The sequence below is a fragment of the Punica granatum genome, chromosome 2, assembly GCF_007655135.1.
Source record: "Punica granatum isolate Tunisia-2019 chromosome 2, ASM765513v2, whole genome shotgun sequence".
Taxonomy (NCBI): Eukaryota; Viridiplantae; Streptophyta; class Magnoliopsida; order Myrtales; family Lythraceae; genus Punica; species Punica granatum.
The window spans coordinates 27,022,865-27,044,324 of record NC_045128.1 but is presented as its reverse complement, the minus strand read 5'-3'; the positions used below and the strand labels follow the sequence as shown (position 1 = coordinate 27,044,324).

The 21,460-nt window shown below is 39.4% G+C and overlaps 1 protein-coding gene across 1 annotated transcript; it reads left to right on the top strand.

The window, feature by feature from the left end:
* The first annotated feature begins 18,068 nt into the window (after positions 1-18,068).
* LOC116193841 lies at positions 18,069-20,273 on the top strand. Its single transcript, XM_031522592.1, has one exon. The coding sequence runs from the start codon at positions 18,069-18,071 to the stop codon at positions 20,271-20,273; it is 2,205 nt and encodes a 734-aa protein (XP_031378452.1).
* Positions 20,274-21,460: the final 1,187 nt, after the last annotated feature.

Here is a 21,460-nt window from a genome sequence, read left to right as displayed (position 1 = left end):
ATTTGAATAAGGAGTTATTCACCCAACTAATCAAGAGTTGCATGTGATGCAATTGGGAAAGTGAGTTCCCTACCTAAATAGCCAGTTCTGGGTGAATCAGCCCTCGCTGACTCAGAGCTTGGTGAGATATGGATCTTGAGCTACTATGAGAATGATATTCTCTGAATCAATGTTGAGGGTCATTGATTTGATATAAATAGTGGGAGCAATATTTATAAAGTCCTCATTAAATATTGTTGTGTCATAATACTTATTTTGTATATTTCTATGGTAGTTACCATGGCAGGGAGCACTTCTAGTACTTTCTGTTTGCGATCCGTCCTTGATAAGGACAAACTGTCAGGGAATAATTTCCTTGGTTGGTATCGAAACTTGAGAATTGTTCTCACCCAAGAAAAGAAGCTATATGTCTTAGAGCAACCTCTTCTTGCGCCACCGCCTGACGATGCCCCCCAAGCTGAGAAAGATGCTTATAGTAAGCATCATGATGATGCCGTAAACGTCGGATGTCTCATGTTAGTCACCATGGACTCGGAGCTTCAGAAGCAACACGAGAACATGAAGGCGTACGATATGATCGTGCATCTCAGGCAGCTCTATCAAGAGCAGGCCCGACATGAGAGATTCGAGATCTCTAAAGCACTTTTTCAGGCAAGGTTGACTGAGGGTAGCCCGGTGGGTCTTCATGTACTCAAGATGATTGGGTACGTTGAGACTCTGGGAAGACTGGGATTTCCTCTTGGTCAAGAGTTGGCCACAGATTTAGTCCTACAGTCGCTGCCCAGCAGTTATAGTCAGTTCATTATGAGCTATAATATGAATGACTACAATAAACCATTGCCTGAACTGCTTAGCATGTTGAGAACAGCTGAGCATGATATCAGCAAGGGGACGTCCGTTCTAATGGTCCAAGGGACCAAAAGAAAGGGCAAGAGCAAGAGTAAAGGCAAGAAGGCTAAAGGTGCATCCAATTTTGACTTGGGTGCGTTGAAGCCTAAAGCCAAGGTGGCGAAGAATGATTACTGCTTCCATTGTGGCAACACTGGACATTGGAAGCGGAATTGTAAGATATACCTGGAAGAGTTGAAGAAGAAGAAGGGAAGTGAGACTTCCACTTCAGGTATCCATGTTATAGAGATTAATGTATCTACTACTTCTACATCTTGGGTATTAGATACCGGATGTGGTGCTCATATTTGTGGAAATATGCAGGACCTAAAGGACAGTAGATCGTTGACAAAGGGCGAGGTGGACCTACGAGTTGGAAATGGAGCAAGAGTTGCTACATTAACTGTAGGGACTTATCACCTAGTTTTACCTACTGGGCTTGTATTAGATCTTAACGACTGTTATTATGTACCTGCTATTAGTAGAAACATAATATCTGTTTCTTGTTTGGACAAGAAGGGATTTTGTTTCACTATAAAGAACAAGTGTTGTTCTATGTACATGAATGATGTATATTATGGCAGTGCACATTTAAGTAATGGTCTGTATGTTCTTGATCTAGATACGCCTATTTATAATGTGGAAACCAAACGGCTCAAATCTAATGATTCGAACCCGACTTACCTCTGGCATTGTCGTTTAGGCCATATTAGCGAGAATCGCATCTCTAGACTCCATAAGGATGGATTACTGGACTCGTTTGATTTAGAATCGATCGAGACATGCGAACCTTGCTTAATGGGGAAAATGACTAAGGCCCCTTTTACCGGAAAAGGTGAGCGAGCTAGTGATCTTTTGGCTCTCATACATACCGATGTATGTGGACCAGTGAACAAGCTTGCTAGAGGTGGGTATCTCTACTTCATTACATTTACTGATGATTTCAGTAGATTTGGATATGTGTTTTTGATGAAACACAAATCTGAATCCTTTGAAAAGTTCAAAGAATTTAAGAATGAAGTGGAGAATCAGTTGGGTAAGAGCATTAAAGTTCTTCGATCAGATCGAGGAGGTGAATATTTGAGCTATGAGTTCGCTGACTATCTTAAACAGTGTGGGATTTTATCTCAACTGACTCCACCTGGAACACCACAATGGAATGGTGTAGCTGAGAGGAGGAATCGAACTTTATTAGATATGGTTCGATCTTTGATGAGTCATGCAAACTTACCTGACTCCTTCTGGGGATATGCTCTACAGACAGCTGCTCTCATATTAAACAATGCTCCGTCGAAATCAGTTGAAAGGACACCATATGAGATGTGGTATGGGAAGCGTCCCAAGATGTCTTTTCTAAAAATATGGGGTTGCGAAGCTTATGTGAAGAGATTGTCTTCGGATAAGCTTGGCCCTAAATCGGACAAATGTTACTTTGTGGGGTATCCTAAGGAAACTCGAGGATACTATTTCTATAATCCCATCGAGGGCAAAGTGTTTGTCGCTCGAACTGCGGTATTCCTTGAGAAAGAGTTTCTCTCCAAAGGAACTAGTGGGAGGAAATTAGAACTTGGGGAAGTTCTACCACAAAATGACATTGACCAATCGACGGGCGATGTTGCAGAACAAGTACCACAAGTTGTTGTGGCACAATCTTCTACACAGGTGACACAGGAGCCTCGTAGGTCTAGTAGGATACGTCATGAGCCCGAGAGATATGGATTTCTCGTGACTCAAGACAATGACGTATTGCTCATAGATAATGATGAGCCTACAACCTATGCGGAAGCCGTAATAGGCCCAGACTCTGAGAAATGGCTGGAGGCCATGAGATCTGAGATGGAGTCCATGTACACTAACCAAGTATGGACTTTGGTTGATCCACCTGAAGGGGCAAAACCCATTGGGTGTAAGTGGGTCTTCAAGAAGAAGACTGACATGGACGGTAATGTGATTACCTTTAAGGGCCAACTTGTGGCAAAAGGTTTCAGACAAGTTCATGGTGTTGACTATGACGAAACCTTTTCCCCGGTAGCTATGCTTAAATCCATCAGGATTTTGCTTGCAATTGCAGCTTATTATGATTATGAGATCTGGCAAATGGATGTCAAAACTGCTTTCCTGAACGGGAAGCTCCTCGAGGATGTGTTTATGACACAACCTGAGGGTTTTGTCGATCCATATTGTGCCGGAAAGGTTTGTAAGCTACAACGGTCTATTTATGGACTGAAGCAAGCTTCTAGGAGCTGGAATCTTCGTTTTGATGATGCAATCAAAGAGTTTGGTTTCATTAAGAATGTAGATGAACCCTGTGTTTACAAGAAGGTTAGTGGGAGCGTAGTGATCTTCCTGGTGTTGTATGTAGACGACATACTTCTGATTAGGAATGACATTCCTTTCCTTACAGTCTGTGAAGACTTGGTTGGGAAGGTGTTTCTTTATGAAGGACTTAGGCGAAGCTACCTACATGCTAGGTATTAGGATCTATAGAGATAGATCCAAGAGACTGCTTGGCCTAAGTCAGAGTGCATACATAGATAAAGTGCTTCGGCGCTTTAGCATGCAGGATTCTAAGAAAGGGTCACTGCCTATGTTACATGGCATAAGCCTTTCGAAGGCTCAGAGTCCTTCTACTCGAGAGGAGAGGGACCGAATGAATAGGATTCCATATGCGTCAGCTATTGGATCTATCATGTATGCTATGTTATGCACTCGATCAGATGTCTCGTATGCTTTGAGTATGACGAGTCGATACCAATCAGATCCAGGTGAAAGACACTGGATTGCAGTAAAGAACATCCTTAAGTACTTACGAAGGACTAAGGAGATGTTTTTGGTATATGGAAGCGAAGAAGAGCTCGTTGTAAGAGGTTACACCGATGCTAGCTTCCAGACCGATAAGGACGACAGTAGATCGCAGTCAGGGTATGTGTTCTGCCTGAATGGAGGTGCTGTGAGTTGGAAGAGTTCCAAACAGGAGACAGTAGCCGACTCTACCACAGAGGCCGAGTATATTGCTGCCTCTAACGCTGCAAAAGAGGCCGTTTGGATCAAGAAGTTCGTGACAGAACTTGCTGTGGTTCCTAGCATCGCAGACCCAGTGGATCTCTATTGTGACAACAATGGAGCCATTGCGCAAGCTAAGGAACCCAGGTCTCACCAGCGATCCAAACATATACTCAGGCGCTTCCATCTCATTCGCGAGATTATCGACAGAGGAGATGTGAAGATATGCAGAATACCAACAGATGAGAATCTCGCAGATCCACTTACGAAGCCTCTTGTGCAGCGCAAGCACGAGGCTCACACTAGATCTATTGGCATTAGACAAATGCCAGATTGGCTCTAGTGCAAGTGGGAGATTGTTGGGAATTGGTGTATGCCCTAGAGGCAATCTATCATCAGTTCTGTAATATGACATGTATTTCATTATATTACGAGGCATATCTGTTATTGTGTAGATTGCGTTAAATATGATTTTACACAATAATGTCCTTGGAATAGTAGGTTCAATAGGCATCAAGTGTGACTTGATTGTGAGATCCTATAATTACGAACATTATTCCTAAATGTCCATAGTCAAAGTATTATCGTTAATTAGGACAACGATAATACGGTTAGACTAGTGTGGGTGTTGATTGATGACCAAGTCTCACAGGTCATGGATATGGAGATATCAAATCACACCACATGTATACATTAAGAGTAATGTGTATTGGACTGATCCGCCATGAGATTGCTACATGGGTTGTTACGTGACTGTCATTAGCATATCTCAAAGTGACTATAGTGTAATGGTCCTTTGACTTGAGGTCACCATGGATTCCTACGTGTAATGTCGTATATTTTGATACTGTCAAACGCCACCGTAACAGGCTGGTTATAAAGATAGTTATTGGGTATGCCACAAAGCATGGAAAAGAATGTGAGTGACCAAGATAGGATTTGTCCCTCCTACGAAACGGGAGCGATATCTCACGGCCACTTGGTGGTTAAGTCTAAAAGTGTATGCATACCCAAATGAGTCGATATAATGATATCGAGCTCATTTGTTCTGATAGACTTACCCGGTAAACCAAGAAAAAGAGATATTGAGCCATACAAGGATGTCATCGACCATGCCTTGGGCTCAATAGAGATATAGAGGACAAAGGATTATATTACACGGTAACGTAGGTCACAAGGTTCGTCGAGAAATTGACTTTCCGATTACTTGAGTAACAGTGATGCATTGCTAGATGCCGCTCACTGTTTGTAATATTGAAATAGAGATTTCGATATTACTATCAACGTAATTGGGAACCTACAGGGTCACACACTACGACTAAATTGACGAGATATTTTGAAACAATAAAATCGTCTAATAGATTAGATGATTTATGGTGCGACTAATTAATCGGATATTTAATGAGATTAAATTTGTCGATTAATTAGACTCGATTTATTAGATTAAATGGACACAATTGATGCACGATCCATGTGAGGACACATGGCAATTTGGAATTCTAAATTCCTCTTGTCCCACATCGGTAAAGAGACTTGAAAGTCTCCCCCCTGATGGTTATATATATGTGTGCATGTAAATGTACATAGATATATACGTGTGCTATATATATACATATATATGTGATATATATGTATGCATAAGCATATACATACATATGTGTGTACGTGCATTAATGAGGGGAAATTCAAGTTGAATTGTTCAATTTGAATTAACCCATTAGTCTTAAAAATTCGGGTGTCGCACCGGTGTTTCTTTCGAGTGTTGGCCGCTAGCACCGCCGATCTCGAAGACTCGTCGACAAAGTCGGTGTGGATACCGGTAGAGGCGTCACGCGTGGGACGCTCGGTCGACAATTTAAATATTCCAGGTACGCTTTTATTTACTCTTATTCTTCTAGTAGGTCTTGGAATTAGTTTCACGGGTAGAAATTTTGAATTTCTGTTCCTTTTTCGCTTCCGTTGCGCCCCGTGGAACTAGCAATTGGTATCAGAGCCTAGCTAGTTAGAATCTGAGTAGATAATAGCATAAAATATGATTTTATGCTTGGTACTGGTATGATTATGTTTGATATTTGCGGTGCATGACTGTTAGACATGGACTATGTCCTAGTTGTGTTAGTATAATAGTTATACGTGTGGACTATTATGTAATAGTTACATAATAGTGTATAGTGAGATCGATTAAATGTTAATCAAATCCCTCAAAATATTAAGTCCATATCCTTCCACCGTGTAACGCTCGTCAAGACCAAGATCGATGAGTGTGTAGACCTTGCCTTCGCAGGATGCCCTTATCTATCCTAGTAAGACGTGGTGTTTACCAGTGGGTCGGACTTAACTGAGCAAGCCTAATAGGATTAGGAGTTCAGAGGCATGTAGTTGGGCATCGATCTAAGATAGATTTGAATAAGGAGTTATTCACCCAACTAATCAAGAGTTGCATGTGATGCAATTGGGAAAGTGAGTTCCCTACCTAAATAGCCAGTTCTGGGTGAATCAGCCCTCGCTGACTCAGAGCTTGGTGAGATATGGATCTTGAGCTACTATGAGAATGATATTCTCTGAATCAATGTTGAGGGTCATTGATTTGATATAAATAGTGGGAGCAATATTTATAAAGTCCTCATTAAATATTGTTGTGTCATAATACTTATTTTGTATATTTCTATGGTAGTTACCATGGCAGGGAGCACTTCTAGTACTTTCTGTTTGCGATCCGTCCTTGATAAGGACAAACTGTCAGGGAATAATTTCCTTGGTTGGTATCGAAACTTGAGAATTGTTCTCACCCAAGAAAAGAAGCTATATGTCTTAGAGCAACCTCTTCTTGCGCCACCGCCTGACGATGCCCCCCAAGCTGAGAAAGATGCTTATAGTAAGCATCATGATGATGCCGTAAACGTCGGATGTCTCATGTTAGTCACCATGGACTCGGAGCTTCAGAAGCAACACGAGAACATGAAGGCGTACGATATGATCGTGCATCTCAGGCAGCTCTATCAAGAGCAGGCCCGACATGAGAGATTCGAGATCTCTAAAGCACTTTTTCAGGCAAGGTTGACTGAGGGTAGCCCGGTGGGTCTTCATGTACTCAAGATGATTGGGTACGTTGAGACTCTGGGAAGACTGGGATTTCCTCTTGGTCAAGAGTTGGCCACAGATTTAGTCCTACAGTCGCTGCCCAGCAGTTATAGTCAGTTCATTATGAGCTATAATATGAATGACTACAATAAACCATTGCCTGAACTGCTTAGCATGTTGAGAACAGCTGAGCATGATATCAGCAAGGGGACGTCCGTTCTAATGGTCCAAGGGACCAAAAGAAAGGGCAAGAGCAAGAGTAAAGGCAAGAAGGCTAAAGGTGCATCCAATTTTGACTTGGGTGCGTTGAAGCCTAAAGCCAAGGTGGCGAAGAATGATTACTGCTTCCATTGTGGCAACACTGGACATTGGAAGCGGAATTGTAAGATATACCTGGAAGAGTTGAAGAAGAAGAAGGGAAGTGAGACTTCCACTTCAGGTATCCATGTTATAGAGATTAATGTATCTACTACTTCTACATCTTGGGTATTAGATACCGGATGTGGTGCTCATATTTGTGGAAATATGCAGGACCTAAAGGACAGTAGATCGTTGACAAAGGGCGAGGTGGACCTACGAGTTGGAAATGGAGCAAGAGTTGCTACATTAACTGTAGGGACTTATCACCTAGTTTTACCTACTGGGCTTGTATTAGATCTTAACGACTGTTATTATGTACCTGCTATTAGTAGAAACATAATATCTGTTTCTTGTTTGGACAAGAAGGGATTTTGTTTCACTATAAAGAACAAGTGTTGTTCTATGTACATGAATGATGTATATTATGGCAGTGCACATTTAAGTAATGGTCTGTATGTTCTTGATCTAGATACGCCTATTTATAATGTGGAAACCAAACGGCTCAAATCTAATGATTCGAACCCGACTTACCTCTGGCATTGTCGTTTAGGCCATATTAGCGAGAATCGCATCTCTAGACTCCATAAGGATGGATTACTGGACTCGTTTGATTTAGAATCGATCGAGACATGCGAACCTTGCTTAATGGGGAAAATGACTAAGGCCCCTTTTACCGGAAAAGGTGAGCGAGCTAGTGATCTTTTGGCTCTCATACATACCGATGTATGTGGACCAGTGAACAAGCTTGCTAGAGGTGGGTATCTCTACTTCATTACATTTACTGATGATTTCAGTAGATTTGGATATGTGTTTTTGATGAAACACAAATCTGAATCCTTTGAAAAGTTCAAAGAATTTAAGAATGAAGTGGAGAATCAGTTGGGTAAGAGCATTAAAGTTCTTCGATCAGATCGAGGAGGTGAATATTTGAGCTATGAGTTCGCTGACTATCTTAAACAGTGTGGGATTTTATCTCAACTGACTCCACCTGGAACACCACAATGGAATGGTGTAGCTGAGAGGAGGAATCGAACTTTATTAGATATGGTTCGATCTTTGATGAGTCATGCAAACTTACCTGACTCCTTCTGGGGATATGCTCTACAGACAGCTGCTCTCATATTAAACAATGCTCCGTCGAAATCAGTTGAAAGGACACCATATGAGATGTGGTATGGGAAGCGTCCCAAGATGTCTTTTCTAAAAATATGGGGTTGCGAAGCTTATGTGAAGAGATTGTCTTCGGATAAGCTTGGCCCTAAATCGGACAAATGTTACTTTGTGGGGTATCCTAAGGAAACTCGAGGATACTATTTCTATAATCCCATCGAGGGCAAAGTGTTTGTCGCTCGAACTGCGGTATTCCTTGAGAAAGAGTTTCTCTCCAAAGGAACTAGTGGGAGGAAATTAGAACTTGGGGAAGTTCTACCACAAAATGACATTGACCAATCGACGGGCGATGTTGCAGAACAAGTACCACAAGTTGTTGTGGCACAATCTTCTACACAGGTGACACAGGAGCCTCGTAGGTCTAGTAGGATACGTCATGAGCCCGAGAGATATGGATTTCTCGTGACTCAAGACAATGACGTATTGCTCATAGATAATGATGAGCCTACAACCTATGCGGAAGCCGTAATAGGCCCAGACTCTGAGAAATGGCTGGAGGCCATGAGATCTGAGATGGAGTCCATGTACACTAACCAAGTATGGACTTTGGTTGATCCACCTGAAGGGGCAAAACCCATTGGGTGTAAGTGGGTCTTCAAGAAGAAGACTGACATGGACGGTAATGTGATTACCTTTAAGGGCCGACTTGTGGCAAAAGGTTTCAGACAAGTTCATGGTGTTGACTATGACGAAACCTTTTCCCCGGTAGCTATGCTTAAATCCATCAGGATTTGCTTGCAATTGCAGCTTATTATGATTATGAGATCTGGCAAATGGATGTCAAAACTGCTTTCCTGAACGGGAAGCTCCTCGAGGATGTGTTTATGACACAACCTGAGGGTTTTGTCGATCCCATTGTGCCGGAAAGGTTTGTAAGCTACAACGGTCTATTTATGGACTGAAGCAAGCTTCTAGGAGCTGGAATCTTCGTTTTGATGATGCAATCAAAGAGTTTGGTTTCATTAAGAATGTAGATGAACCCTGTGTTTACAAGAAGGTTAGTGGGTGCGTAGTGATCTTCCTGGTGTTGTATGTAGACGACATACTTCTGATTGGGAATGACATTCCTTCCGTACAGTCTGTGAAGACTTGGTTGGGAAGGTGTTTCTCTATGAAGGACTTAGGCGAAGCTACCTACGTGCTAGGTATTAGGATCTATAGAGATAGATCCAAGAGACTGCTTGGCCTAAGTCAGAGTGCATACATAGATAAAGTGCTTCGGCGCTTTAGCATGCAGGATTCTAAGAAAGGGTCACTGCCTATGTTACATGGCATAAGCCTTTCGAAGGCTCAAAGTCCTTCTACTCGAGAGGAGAGGGACCGAATGAATAGGATTCCATATACGTCAGCTATTGGATCTATCATGTATGCTATGTTATGCACTCGATCAGATGTCTCGTATGCTTTGAGTATGACGAGTCGATACCAATCAGATCCAGGTGAAAGACACTGGATTGCAGTAAAGAACATCCTTAAGTACTTACGAAGGACTAAGGAGATGTTTTTGGTATATGGAAGCGAAGAAGAGCTCGTTGTAAGAGGTTACACCGATGCTAGCTTCCAGACCGATAAGGACGACAGTAGATCGCAGTCAGGGTATGTGTTCTGCCTGAATGGAGGTGCTGTGAGTTGGAAGAGTTCCAAACAGGAGACAGTAGCCGACTCTACCACAGAGGCCGAGTATATTGCTGCCTCTAACGCTGCAAAAGAGGTCGTTTGGATCAAAAAGTTCGTGACAGAACTTGCTGTGGTTCCTAGCATCGCAGACCCAGTGGATCTCTATTGTGACAACAATGGAGCCATTGCGCAGGCTAAGGAACCCAGGTCTCACCAGCGATCCAAACATATACTCAGGCGCTTCCATCTCATTCGCGAGATTATCGACAGAGGAGATGTGAAGATATGCAGAATACCAACAGATGAGAATCTCGCAGATCCACTTACGAAGCCTCTTGTGCAGCGCAAGCACGAGGCTCACACTAGATCTATTGGCATTAGACAAATGCCAGATTGGCTCTAGTGCAAGTGGGAGATTGTTGGGAATTGGTGTATGCCCTAGAGGCAATCTATCATCAGTTCTGTAATATGACATGTATTTCATTATATTACGAGGCGTTTCTGTTATTGTGTAGATTGCGTTAAATATGATTTTATATAATAATGTCCTTGGAATAGTATGTTCAATAGGCATCAAGTGTGACTTGATTGTGAGATCCTGTAATTACCGAACATTATTCCTAAATGTCCATAGTCAAAGTATTATCGTTAATTAGGACAACGATAATACGGTTAGACTAGTGTGGGTGTTGATTGATGACCAAGTCTCACAGGTCATGGATATGGAGATATCAAATCACATCACATGTATACATTAAGAGTAATGTGTATTGGACTGATCCGCCATGAGATTGCTACATGGGTTGTTACGTGACTGTCATTAGCATATCTCAAAGTGACTATAGTGTAATGGTCCTTTGACTTGAGGTCACCATGGATTCCTACGTGTAATGTCGTATATTTTGATACTGTCAAACGCCACCGTAACAGGCTGGTTATAAAGATAGTTATTGGGTATGCCACAAAGCATGGAAAAGAATGTGAGTGACCAAGATAGGATTTGTCCCTCCTACGAAACGGGAGCGATATCTCACGGCCACTTGGTGGTTAAGTCTAAAAGTGTATGCATACCCAAATGAGTCGATATAATGATATCGAGCTCATTTGTTCTGATAGACTTACCCGGTAAACCAAGAAAAAGAGATATTGAGCCATACAAGGATGTCATCGACCATGCCTTGGGCTCAATAGAGATATAGAGGACAAAGAGATTATATTACACGGTAACGTAGGTCACAAGGTTCGTCGAGAAATTGACTTTCCGATTACTTGAGTAATAGTGATGCATTGCTAGATGCCGCTCACTGTTTGTAATATTGAAATAGAGATTTCGATATTACTATCAACGTAATTGGGAACCTACAGGGTCACACACTACGACTAAATTGACGAGATATTTTGAAATAATAAAATCGTCTAATTTAGATTAGATGATTTATGGTGCGACTAATTAATCGGATATTTAATGAGATTAAATTTGTCGATTAATTAGACTCGATTTATTAGATTAAATGGACACAATTGATGCACGATCCATGTGAGGACACATGGCAATTTGGAATTCTAAATTCCTCTTGTCCCACATCGGTAAAGAGACTTGAAAGTCTCCCCCCTGATGGTTATATATATGTGTGCATGTAAATGTACATAGATATATACGTGTGCTATATATATACATATATATGTGATATATATGTATGCATAAGCATATACATACATATGTGTGTACGTGCATTAATGAGGGGAAATTCAAGTTGAATTGTTCAATTTGAATTAACCCCATTAGTCTTAAAAATTCCGGGTGTCGCACCGGTGCTTCTTTCGAGTGTTGGCCGCTAGAACCGCCGATCTCGAAGACTCGTCGACAAAGTCGGTGTAGATACCGGTAGAGGCGTCACGAGTGGGACGCTCGGTCGACAATCTTAAATATTCCAGGTACGCTTTTATTTACTCTTATTCTTCTAGTAGGTCTTGGAATTAGTTTCATGGGTTAGAAATTTTGAATTTCTGTTCCTTTTTCGCTTCCGTTGCGCCCCGTGGAACTAGCAATATGCAGTGTTATTAAAATCGGATTGGACACTAAATCGGTCAAAATATGGATTCACGGGTTTATGGATCCAATCGAGGATTCGATGGGTCAAATTGAGCATCTAATTAAATAACAAATAATGCATATAAAATTAAGAAAGACTATGATATATTAAATAGATACACAATAATTCAAATATATGAAATAATGAATGAAGAAAGTTTTTTTATTGAAGTTGTTTCTTCCTTTATTATGCTTAAAGAGATAAAGAATGATCAAAAGGAAATAAATATGGCTATTGCCTAAATGGCTAAGAGGCTAGGCATGTGGCTTTTAGGGACGTTGAAGTCCTTGGTTAAAATCTTCATGTATGCAATTTAATTTTTCAATAAAAGTAAATCTAATAGAATCAACCGGTTCATATGAATTCGTCGGGTTCAATGAATTCGTCGGGTTCAATCAAAACTATCGGTTTAATAGGCTTGCCGGTCTAAAGGTACAACTTTGATCTTTAAGAGAATCGGACTAGACAAGGTGTCGGTTCTCGATCGAACCGATCCAATCGGCCTGTCCGGTCCGATTTTAATTACACTGGTAATATAATTGGGAGTTTCATCTCAGTTTTTATATTTTGTATATAGATAGGGATATTTCATTAATGGCTTTAATTATGATGGATATTGGTTCAACTTTTCGTATGATGCAATCGAGATGACATGGAGATGACGATTTCTTCAATAGATATTAGAAAGTCAAAATTTGACTTTGTAATATTTCTTTCTCTCCTCTCTCTCTCACGAACTTTTCGTATGATGCAATGGAGATGACGATTTCTTCAGTAAATATTAGAAAGTCAATATTAGACTTAGAAATATTTCTCTCTCTCCTCTATCTCACGATGGTTATCTCTGCTAATTGCGCGAATATATATTATTAATTATTAAGTCAATAAAAAAAATATAGAATAATGATACACGTTTTTATCTCGTGACTAAGAGATTCTGTATTCAACTTTAATGATAGGACTATTGGGCCTCTTAAGTGTTAAGAATTATTTTATAATTATATTATACTCATCAGTCTTTTTTATGGGGAGAGGTGATAAACTATAAAAAAAATTGAAAAAAAAAAGAAAGGGAGAGCCGTTTATCTAACTAAAGTTTGTCCATATCTGAATAAATTAACATATATTATGATCTGTACTCCTGCATGGGAAAGCGACCTTCACCTATTGAATTGGAAGGTTGAGGAATTATACCGTACATATAAACACGTTGACTTAATAAAAAACATACGGAACCAGAAGTTTGTGTCGGACGGTTATAATAATATAGATTTTAAAAAATCATACATGCAATTATATTTACTTCTTCGAAGGAAAAAAGTTTAGCATTCTCAAAATGTTTAATTTGATCTCCAAATCTTTACGAATAACAAGAAAACTATATTTAAATTATCAAAAATTCTCTATTATACAATAAATTCAAAAGATAATTGATAAATTCGGAAAAATTAGAGATTTTATTTTTAAGGAATGACAATCTTGTTAATAGTCTTTAAAGATTCTAGATAAAAATGGAAACAAAAATTCTGTCTTTAGTATGGATATATAAGTAAAAAATTTGCACTTTCACTAGGACAAATAAGAAATTTCGGGGGCAAATTTAGAAACAACATAGACGGGATAGGGACAGGGACAGGGACAGGGACATTTTTTTTCTGAGGATGGTTTTTTTTGTGTGTGTGGGGGGGGTGGGGGGGTGGGGGGGGGGGTGGGGGGTGGTGGGGGGGGATTGGTTGTTAGTTTATATAGCATCCTCAAAAATCACGGCCTCATTCCTTATACAAACGAACTCCCTTCGTTGCCGACTAGAGATGTCACCGGTGACATCGTTAGGAGGTGGTACCCGTTGACAAGGTCCCACACAGCCCTTCCCCTCTTCCTCCATTCCACGATCTGATGCTCCCTTTATTTAATTTTTATTTTCAAAAATATTTTTTATTTTAATTAATTGCCACTTCAGTGTTAATTGACGGAAGAATAACGGAAGGACTAAAGCTGCACTAGGTGAAAAGATTGAGGACCTATCCAACCCAAAAGAAGGTTTAGGATAAAAAATTATATTTAAAAAAGTATAGAAGGTTGGAAACCAAAATAAGCCTTTTCCCTTTGTTTTTCCTTTTAAGTCGCTCTCTCTTTTTTAGTTAATTCTTTTACCCTTTTTTTTTTATAATTAGGCCTTCTGTTTTTATAAACCATGAAGACAACTTGATCTACTCAAGCCTTCATCTCATGCCCAATCATCTCATATAAAATAGTTCCTTATGTGCCCAAATTCAATTTCGAATGGCCTTTTCTGCTTTTCTTTTTTGAGTCAAATCGTGGGGCCAAATTGAATTTTGAGATAGTTATTATCTATCACAGTGGTTCTATGCCGTGTGGGTCTTAGTTTCTCAGTTCCCATATTGCTAATTAGATAACATGTGGAAATCCAATAATGGATTGGTTCAACTCTTCATATGATTGCGGATGGATTTTGGGTTTTTTTTTTGGGTGGCAGTTTTGCCCTTGAATTCAGAAAAAATTATAATTTTTTTATTGAAAATTGTCGAGTTTATTAATTTTTAATAAAATTAACCTCTTTCACCCCCTTGAATTTATAATGCAAAGTTTTTTTGGACTTTGTCCCATGAACAAAATTTCTACATCTATCCCCTGCATACCATCCAATGGCTTTGCCATTATGAGTAGATGCCCATGCATTCTACTTCTCATAGTCCTTTTCAGGTGTGTTGCTGAGAAGTTAGAATAACATAGTGGACACAAAGAAAAAAAGGAATTGGATTTATATGAAATTCAGATTCCAACTGCTTAAAAATTTCAATTTTTTTTTCCCTTCTCAGTCGTATGGTTGGAGAGTCAAAATAACACATTGGAAGCTAAAAAAAGGATTTGAATTTATATGCAATTTGGTTTCCACTTCTCAACAAATTCTTTTTTTTTATTGATCAGATATGAACTTAATATATTCAATATAGATCCAATAATAATTTAAGACTTACGATGAGGATTATTTGATAATTTGCTACAACATAGCGATCAAGAAGTCAATGAAATGTCGACTTTCTAATATTTCTGTCTCTCTCTCTCTCTCTCTCTCTCTCTTTTATGTCAATCAAGAGCGGTTTATCTAACTAACGTTTGTCCCTATCTGAGTAGATTAGCTAAAAGATGAGCTGCACTGCTGTATGGGAATGCGACCATCGCCTATTGAATTGGAAGGTCAAGAATTATATGGTTACGTTTGGTTTCATAGTAAAATTTTAAAATTAAATTTTGATTTTGATTTTGAGTAGTATAAATGGGACCCACCCTTTGACTTTGTATGAGTTATGTTGTTTTGTTGTGGGAAAAAGTGATATAAATGGGGCCCACTCTTTGACTTTATATGAGTTATTTTGTTTTGTAGTTGGTAGAATTAAGTTAGAATTGTGATTCTAAAATACAATCGCGAAACCAAATAGGCCTATCTCACATATAAATTATATATATCTAATTCAAATGATTTGGTGCTTATCCTCCTTAAATAAAGTATTATAATTGAATATTATGAATAGAAAAAATTTACGCCGTGAGAGTTTTACCCCTTAATACCAATTTTACTCGACTGGATTAGTCGGGGTCGATTGAACGTATAAATACCATTGTTCACTAAAAAACAAAAAAGACGTTGACTTGACCTATGAAAAATATATAAAGCGTTTTCTTATTCAACATCAGAAAAAAAAAAGATATTTTGGAATATAAGTATACGTACTATTTATAAAGGATAATCAATTTCCATTTTTACCCATGGTCGCCAAAAATTTAATTGACAAATCACTCTTTGGATTGAGAAATAATGAATTTTAACAAAACGATAACTAAGTACTCTCTCTTTCCTTTTCGTTCTTTTCTCTCTTTTCCTCATTAATTCCTTAAAATTACGATACCCATGAATTATTTTTAAAAAAATTTGTTATTGTAATATCTATCACAATTTGCACGAATTCATTAATTTCTGGTCAAGAATGTATCCTGTATATTCAATAAGAGGAAATTAGTCCGTTAGGTTTTAAGGTCGGTTTTTAAAATTTTAACTCTAATTTTAATTCTATTTATTACACAACAAAAGTCAACAACACAATTATTACTTTTTCTCTTTTCTTCAATTTTTTTAACCATTCAATTCAATTTTTAATACTAAATTCTCTGAACTATTCATTATTTTTTCACACTTTTTCTTATAATTCAACAACACAATCATTACAATCCAATTAAAATCAAAATTCAACTTTACTTAACTCTAAAATCAAATACACTGAAAATCACTCTCACTATGGTTATCAAAGTGGTGTCAAGATATAATGAGAGGATAACGGAGACTAACGGAAGTTAGCACACAAAAGTCAAATGGAACTAAGCATCAGCTTTTCAAAAAAATGGGTGAGTGTAATTCATGCGGATCTCAGGGGTAGGGGTGTAATTTACTCAAGTATTAACTTAAAGATATAATTAGATCATTTTTCATGAAAAATAGTCAGAGAAAATTTTTCATTAAGAAAATAATAAATTGCACTAGTGGTTCAAAAAATTTTATAAATATTTCAATATGATATAAAAAGTTTCAGTATAGTACAAATCGTCATTTCGCCATTGACGCCGTCAAGTCGTCTTTTACAAGACTGTAAATTTTGCACTATTATGTAATTTACGTAAAATATTTTGTACTATTAAATTACAACTTCAAAACATTTTACATCACCATGTAACGTCCCAAAAAAACGGTTTTTGCACCATCAGCGTCGGCTTAACTGCATTAACGGCGAGATGACGGTTTGTATTATACTGAAATATCTTTGAAATATTTTGTATCATCAAGTAGAAAAAAAAACTTTTTGTACCATATTAAAATATTTATAAAAGTTTTTGGACCGTCAATGTAATTTATCCTTAAGAAAAAGAAAGAAATATTAAGGGAAAAAAACCTGTTGCAGCGAATTAAAGGACCTTTCATTGATTAATTTTTTTTTGTTACCAGCAAAATACTGGTTGAATGGCAAGCAGTTTCAATTCACGTAAGGATGATAACACAAATTCGAATCCGAGAAGTATACTGATTGGAAGAGTGAATAACCTTTTTAGTACTTATTAATTTTCAAGAATTACGAAAATAATATTTTTTTAAATTTTTATCCATAGATAAAAATTATTTTATTATTGTCTAGCCAGTCGAGCTCTGCCGCCCCGCTGCCCGCCCTCTCCCGTTTTGGCTGATTTATTTGTCAGTCGAGCTCTGTTGCAATTAATCGGTTGTACTTTGGCTAGCCTTGAGGTCGGCAGGGTTCGTGTGGCTGACTCCCCAGTCAGCAGGGGTTTGGCTGGCCCATGGTTGGCAGTCTAGTCGTTGTTTTGGACGGAGGCCGCAACGATGTACCAATGTCAATTATGGTGGTATCAGTAAATTATGTTCGTTCGACCACAAAAAAAAAAAAAAAAAAAACGCTTTTTTGCAAAAGATATCCTACTTTTAAGTGATCATCAAAGTTTGTTGAAGGAGGCATCGGCCAGTGTACACACGCTCATTTTAAAACCAAAATATTTTATATTTGATTCTCCGATATTCTGCAAGGAAAAAATGTATTTCTATATTAAAATTTGTAATTTTTTTTAAACTAGCTTGTGGTTCTCTTTTATAATCGAAATTTGAACGCCTCTTTTCATCAACCTTACAAACTAATTAAAGCATGTGCATGCGTGTGTGTATATATGTATTGGGGGTGATTTGGGGTTCAGTCATTTTCCATCTGACAATACCTCACAGCTCACGAGTACCCTAAGCTGACCTTTTCTTTAAGCAAAGCCAGAGATTGAGCGAGCATGGCATACGACCCGATCCCGGAGAATGTAAGAAAGTTCTGGGACTCATGGAGCATCCGAACCTTCGTCATCTTGAGCCTCTCACTTCAGATTTTTCTTGTTCTCTTTGCTTCGTTCCGTAAGAAAACCGGCAATACGGGGGTCTATTCTCTTATATGGTCTGCTTATCTACTGGCGGACTGGGTTCCCACATTCACCGCTGGTCTCATCCTGAACACTCTGAGCAACAACACTGGCGACTTCGGTACCTCATCCATTGATCATGGGTTGACCAATGATCTTCTGGCATTATGGGCAGCTTCTCTGCTGAGGCACCTTGGCGGCACCTTCACCATCACCGCGTTTTCCCTTGAAGATAATGAGCTGTGGCTAAGGCACTTCATTGGCCTCATAGTCCAGTTCACGACGGCCTTGTACGTCTTTCTCTGCACCCTCCCCAACAAGAAGCTTCTAGTCCCGACAATTTTCGCCCTTATTGGAGGCATCACCAGTTATGCTCAACGGGTGAGATCTATGTATCTTGCAACCTTGGATAAGTACCGCGAAGACATTGTGAGACACCCTTACAATCCAGATGAAGAGTACAAAGAACTTGGCCTGGATAAGCTGTTCAAGGAAGCTCGAAGAGAGCCGCTTGATCAATCTGATGTGTGCCAGGTCGCATACCACTATTTTCAGATCTTCAAAGGGCTCATCGTCAACGTAGAATACATGCCCACGGACAAAAAAGAGAGTATCAAGAGCTTCCGTAATAGGATCACGTCACAGGATACACTTCAGGTGATATTACGTGAACTCAGTTACATGTACGAGGTGCTTTACACCAACCACCTAGCTCTCACGACGTTTCTGGGTGGACTGTGTTCAAACATCTCCTTAGTTTCGGGTGCGGTTGTGCTTGGCAAGTTTGTCCGTGCAGGGAAGCAAGATTTTCATCATGTCGATATCAGAATCAGTTATGCTCTGTTTATCGTACCCATTGTGCTGGATGCATTGGTAAGCTATGGAGACTCGCTGCGCCCATTGTCTCCGTATCCATTGACATCGAGGGGCATAGCTGACCAATTTTTACACATGATAAAATCATTTTCAAATGATGTTCTTGACTTACTGTTTTGTGGAATTTTCCATAAAAGGAAGCTGAAGATGTTGACAGTTCAGATAGAGCCGGGTATTGAGCACGAGGTACATGGTACATTCATATTGTGGCGGGAATGGTCAGAGTGCATCTGCGCCCACAACCTCATTAGCTATTGTTTGAAGGAATGTCCTCGAACGATCTCCAAGCCAAATGGACCATGTCGAGTCCACATGAGTAAGATCCTCCATTTACCATTACTTGCTGTGATGAAAATATTACTATTTGTACGTCCTGTCCTCGATATGCTGGGCCTCAAGGACATTCTCGATAAGGCCATATATGTATCTAGATGTCCTTTTGACAAGCAACTGTGGGATTTCCCATTCGCCAGTTTGGGGGATATGTCCTCCAAAATGGAGAATGGAGATGTGAAGTTGGTATCTGAGGCCAGAGGTGGTTGGGCCCTCCAAAGTGATGGAGAACCGAGCTGTGATCGCCGTAAGTTGTTGGCTTGCATCAATGGTGTTGAATATGATGAGAGTCTTCTCCTGTGGCATATTGCTACTGAACTCTGCTACAATACAGAGGAGGATCAGCGCGCCAAGAAGATGGGAAGTCATGCTCGAGTATTCAGCAAGATCATGTCAGATTACGTGCTGTATCTCATGGTCTTTCAGCCCAGTATGATGTCCACAATATCTGGTATGTTCCTCAAGAACTATGAGGACGCTTGCGAGCAGACATATGCAGCTCTAAGGGAAATCCGTCGGGGAGGAGGTGACAGAAAATTGAAGGATGCTTGCACGAAGATTCTCGACTCCAAAGTGGAATTCAAAACGGCCAAAGATGGGAGTAAGCCTCTGCTGTTTCGAGCATGCACCTTGGCCGAAGAACTTAAGCAGTTGCAGGAGGGAGAAAGGTGGAGTATCATGGCGCGGGTGTGGGTTGAGATGCTGACGTACGCAGCTGCGCATTGCAGAGGAGATATTCATGCCCGGTCGCTGAGTAGGGGCGGGGAGCTCCTTTCCATGATTTGGCTCTTGATGGCTCATTTCGGGTTGATAGGCAATCAGAGAGACGGAGCAATCGTCATTGAGCAGGAAGAGGAGCAATCCTGTGTGTGATTAATGTCTGATTGGAATTAAGAAACTGCGGGTCTTGTCTTGCTCATTCATGTCTCTACTTATGTCTTCCTTTTCTAATTCTCCATGTCCTTGTGATTCCCTGTTAGTTTGTCCAGTAACTGCAACTGGTCGTGTTGTCTTTAGCTTTTCATGAAAGAAATGTCGCGTGACTTCTTTTTTATACGTTTTGTGGTGACCATCAGCTACAAGTTTGTGAGGTATGTAAGGATTTCGTTCATTACTTAGAAAAATTACATGATTGAGACAAATAGTAGAAACCTCCTAAGCTAACACGAAGGACAATATACAAGGTAAATAATCACCTAAGAATATCAGTGCAGTGCAAATTGTAGTCCACCCATCTAGAACCTCGGCAAAGCCTCCTTCCGGCTGCGAAGGATCCCCAATAAAGACCGCAGAGAATGTGGTTTAGTGTAAAGACACTCGCCCTCAACATACAATCAAGAGGTTGTGTGTTTAGTTCCCGTCAATGGAGTCTCTTAAGCACATTTATTGGCTTTTCCTTTCTTCCCCTTTATCTTTTATTAGGCTCGTAAAACTTCTCTTACCCCATATCAACGTCAGCTTATGTATTCAATCAGGGTTAATTGAGTAAAAAGCACAAACATTTGTTGTCAGTTTCAAATATATCCCAATGTTTGAATTATTGTAAAAATAGGCCTATGGTTTATAATCTTTGATAATATGAAACTCTTTGAATTTCTATCGACTTTTACCCCGTCTCTTGGCCACCGACTCAAAACTGCATAAATCTAGAGGAAACGTGAATACCATTAATATTTCTAAAATATGACCCATTGTGTCTAATAAAGAAAACTGTCAAGTTGATCGCTATTGTCTAATTGAATCTATTGTGAGAAATTTCGAAACTTTTAACCTTGACGGTGACCTCGAAAGAGGATGAGGATGCCGGTTGTGAACCACCGTAACATTTGGAAGACTAGAACTTTAAAGTTAGAGTCAAGAAAAGTATATGGAGAAAAAAGAAAAATCGCCAGCAATCCCCTTTTAGCAAACATTTGAAACAATCCTTTTTTTTTTTTTGGCTACAATGGTATAGATTTGAAATTGATTTTACGCAATTGACCCTTGTACAGCAGAAAATCCACCTCACAGTCATTCTTCTGCTTCGAGATATTCAACACTCTTTTTTTTTTTTTTGTTTC

Excerpts from the sequence above, each read along its gene's own strand:
- LOC116193841 (XM_031522592.1), top strand. The coding sequence starts at position 18,069 with ATGGCATACGACCCGATCCCGGAGAATGTAAGAAAGTTCTGGGACTCA.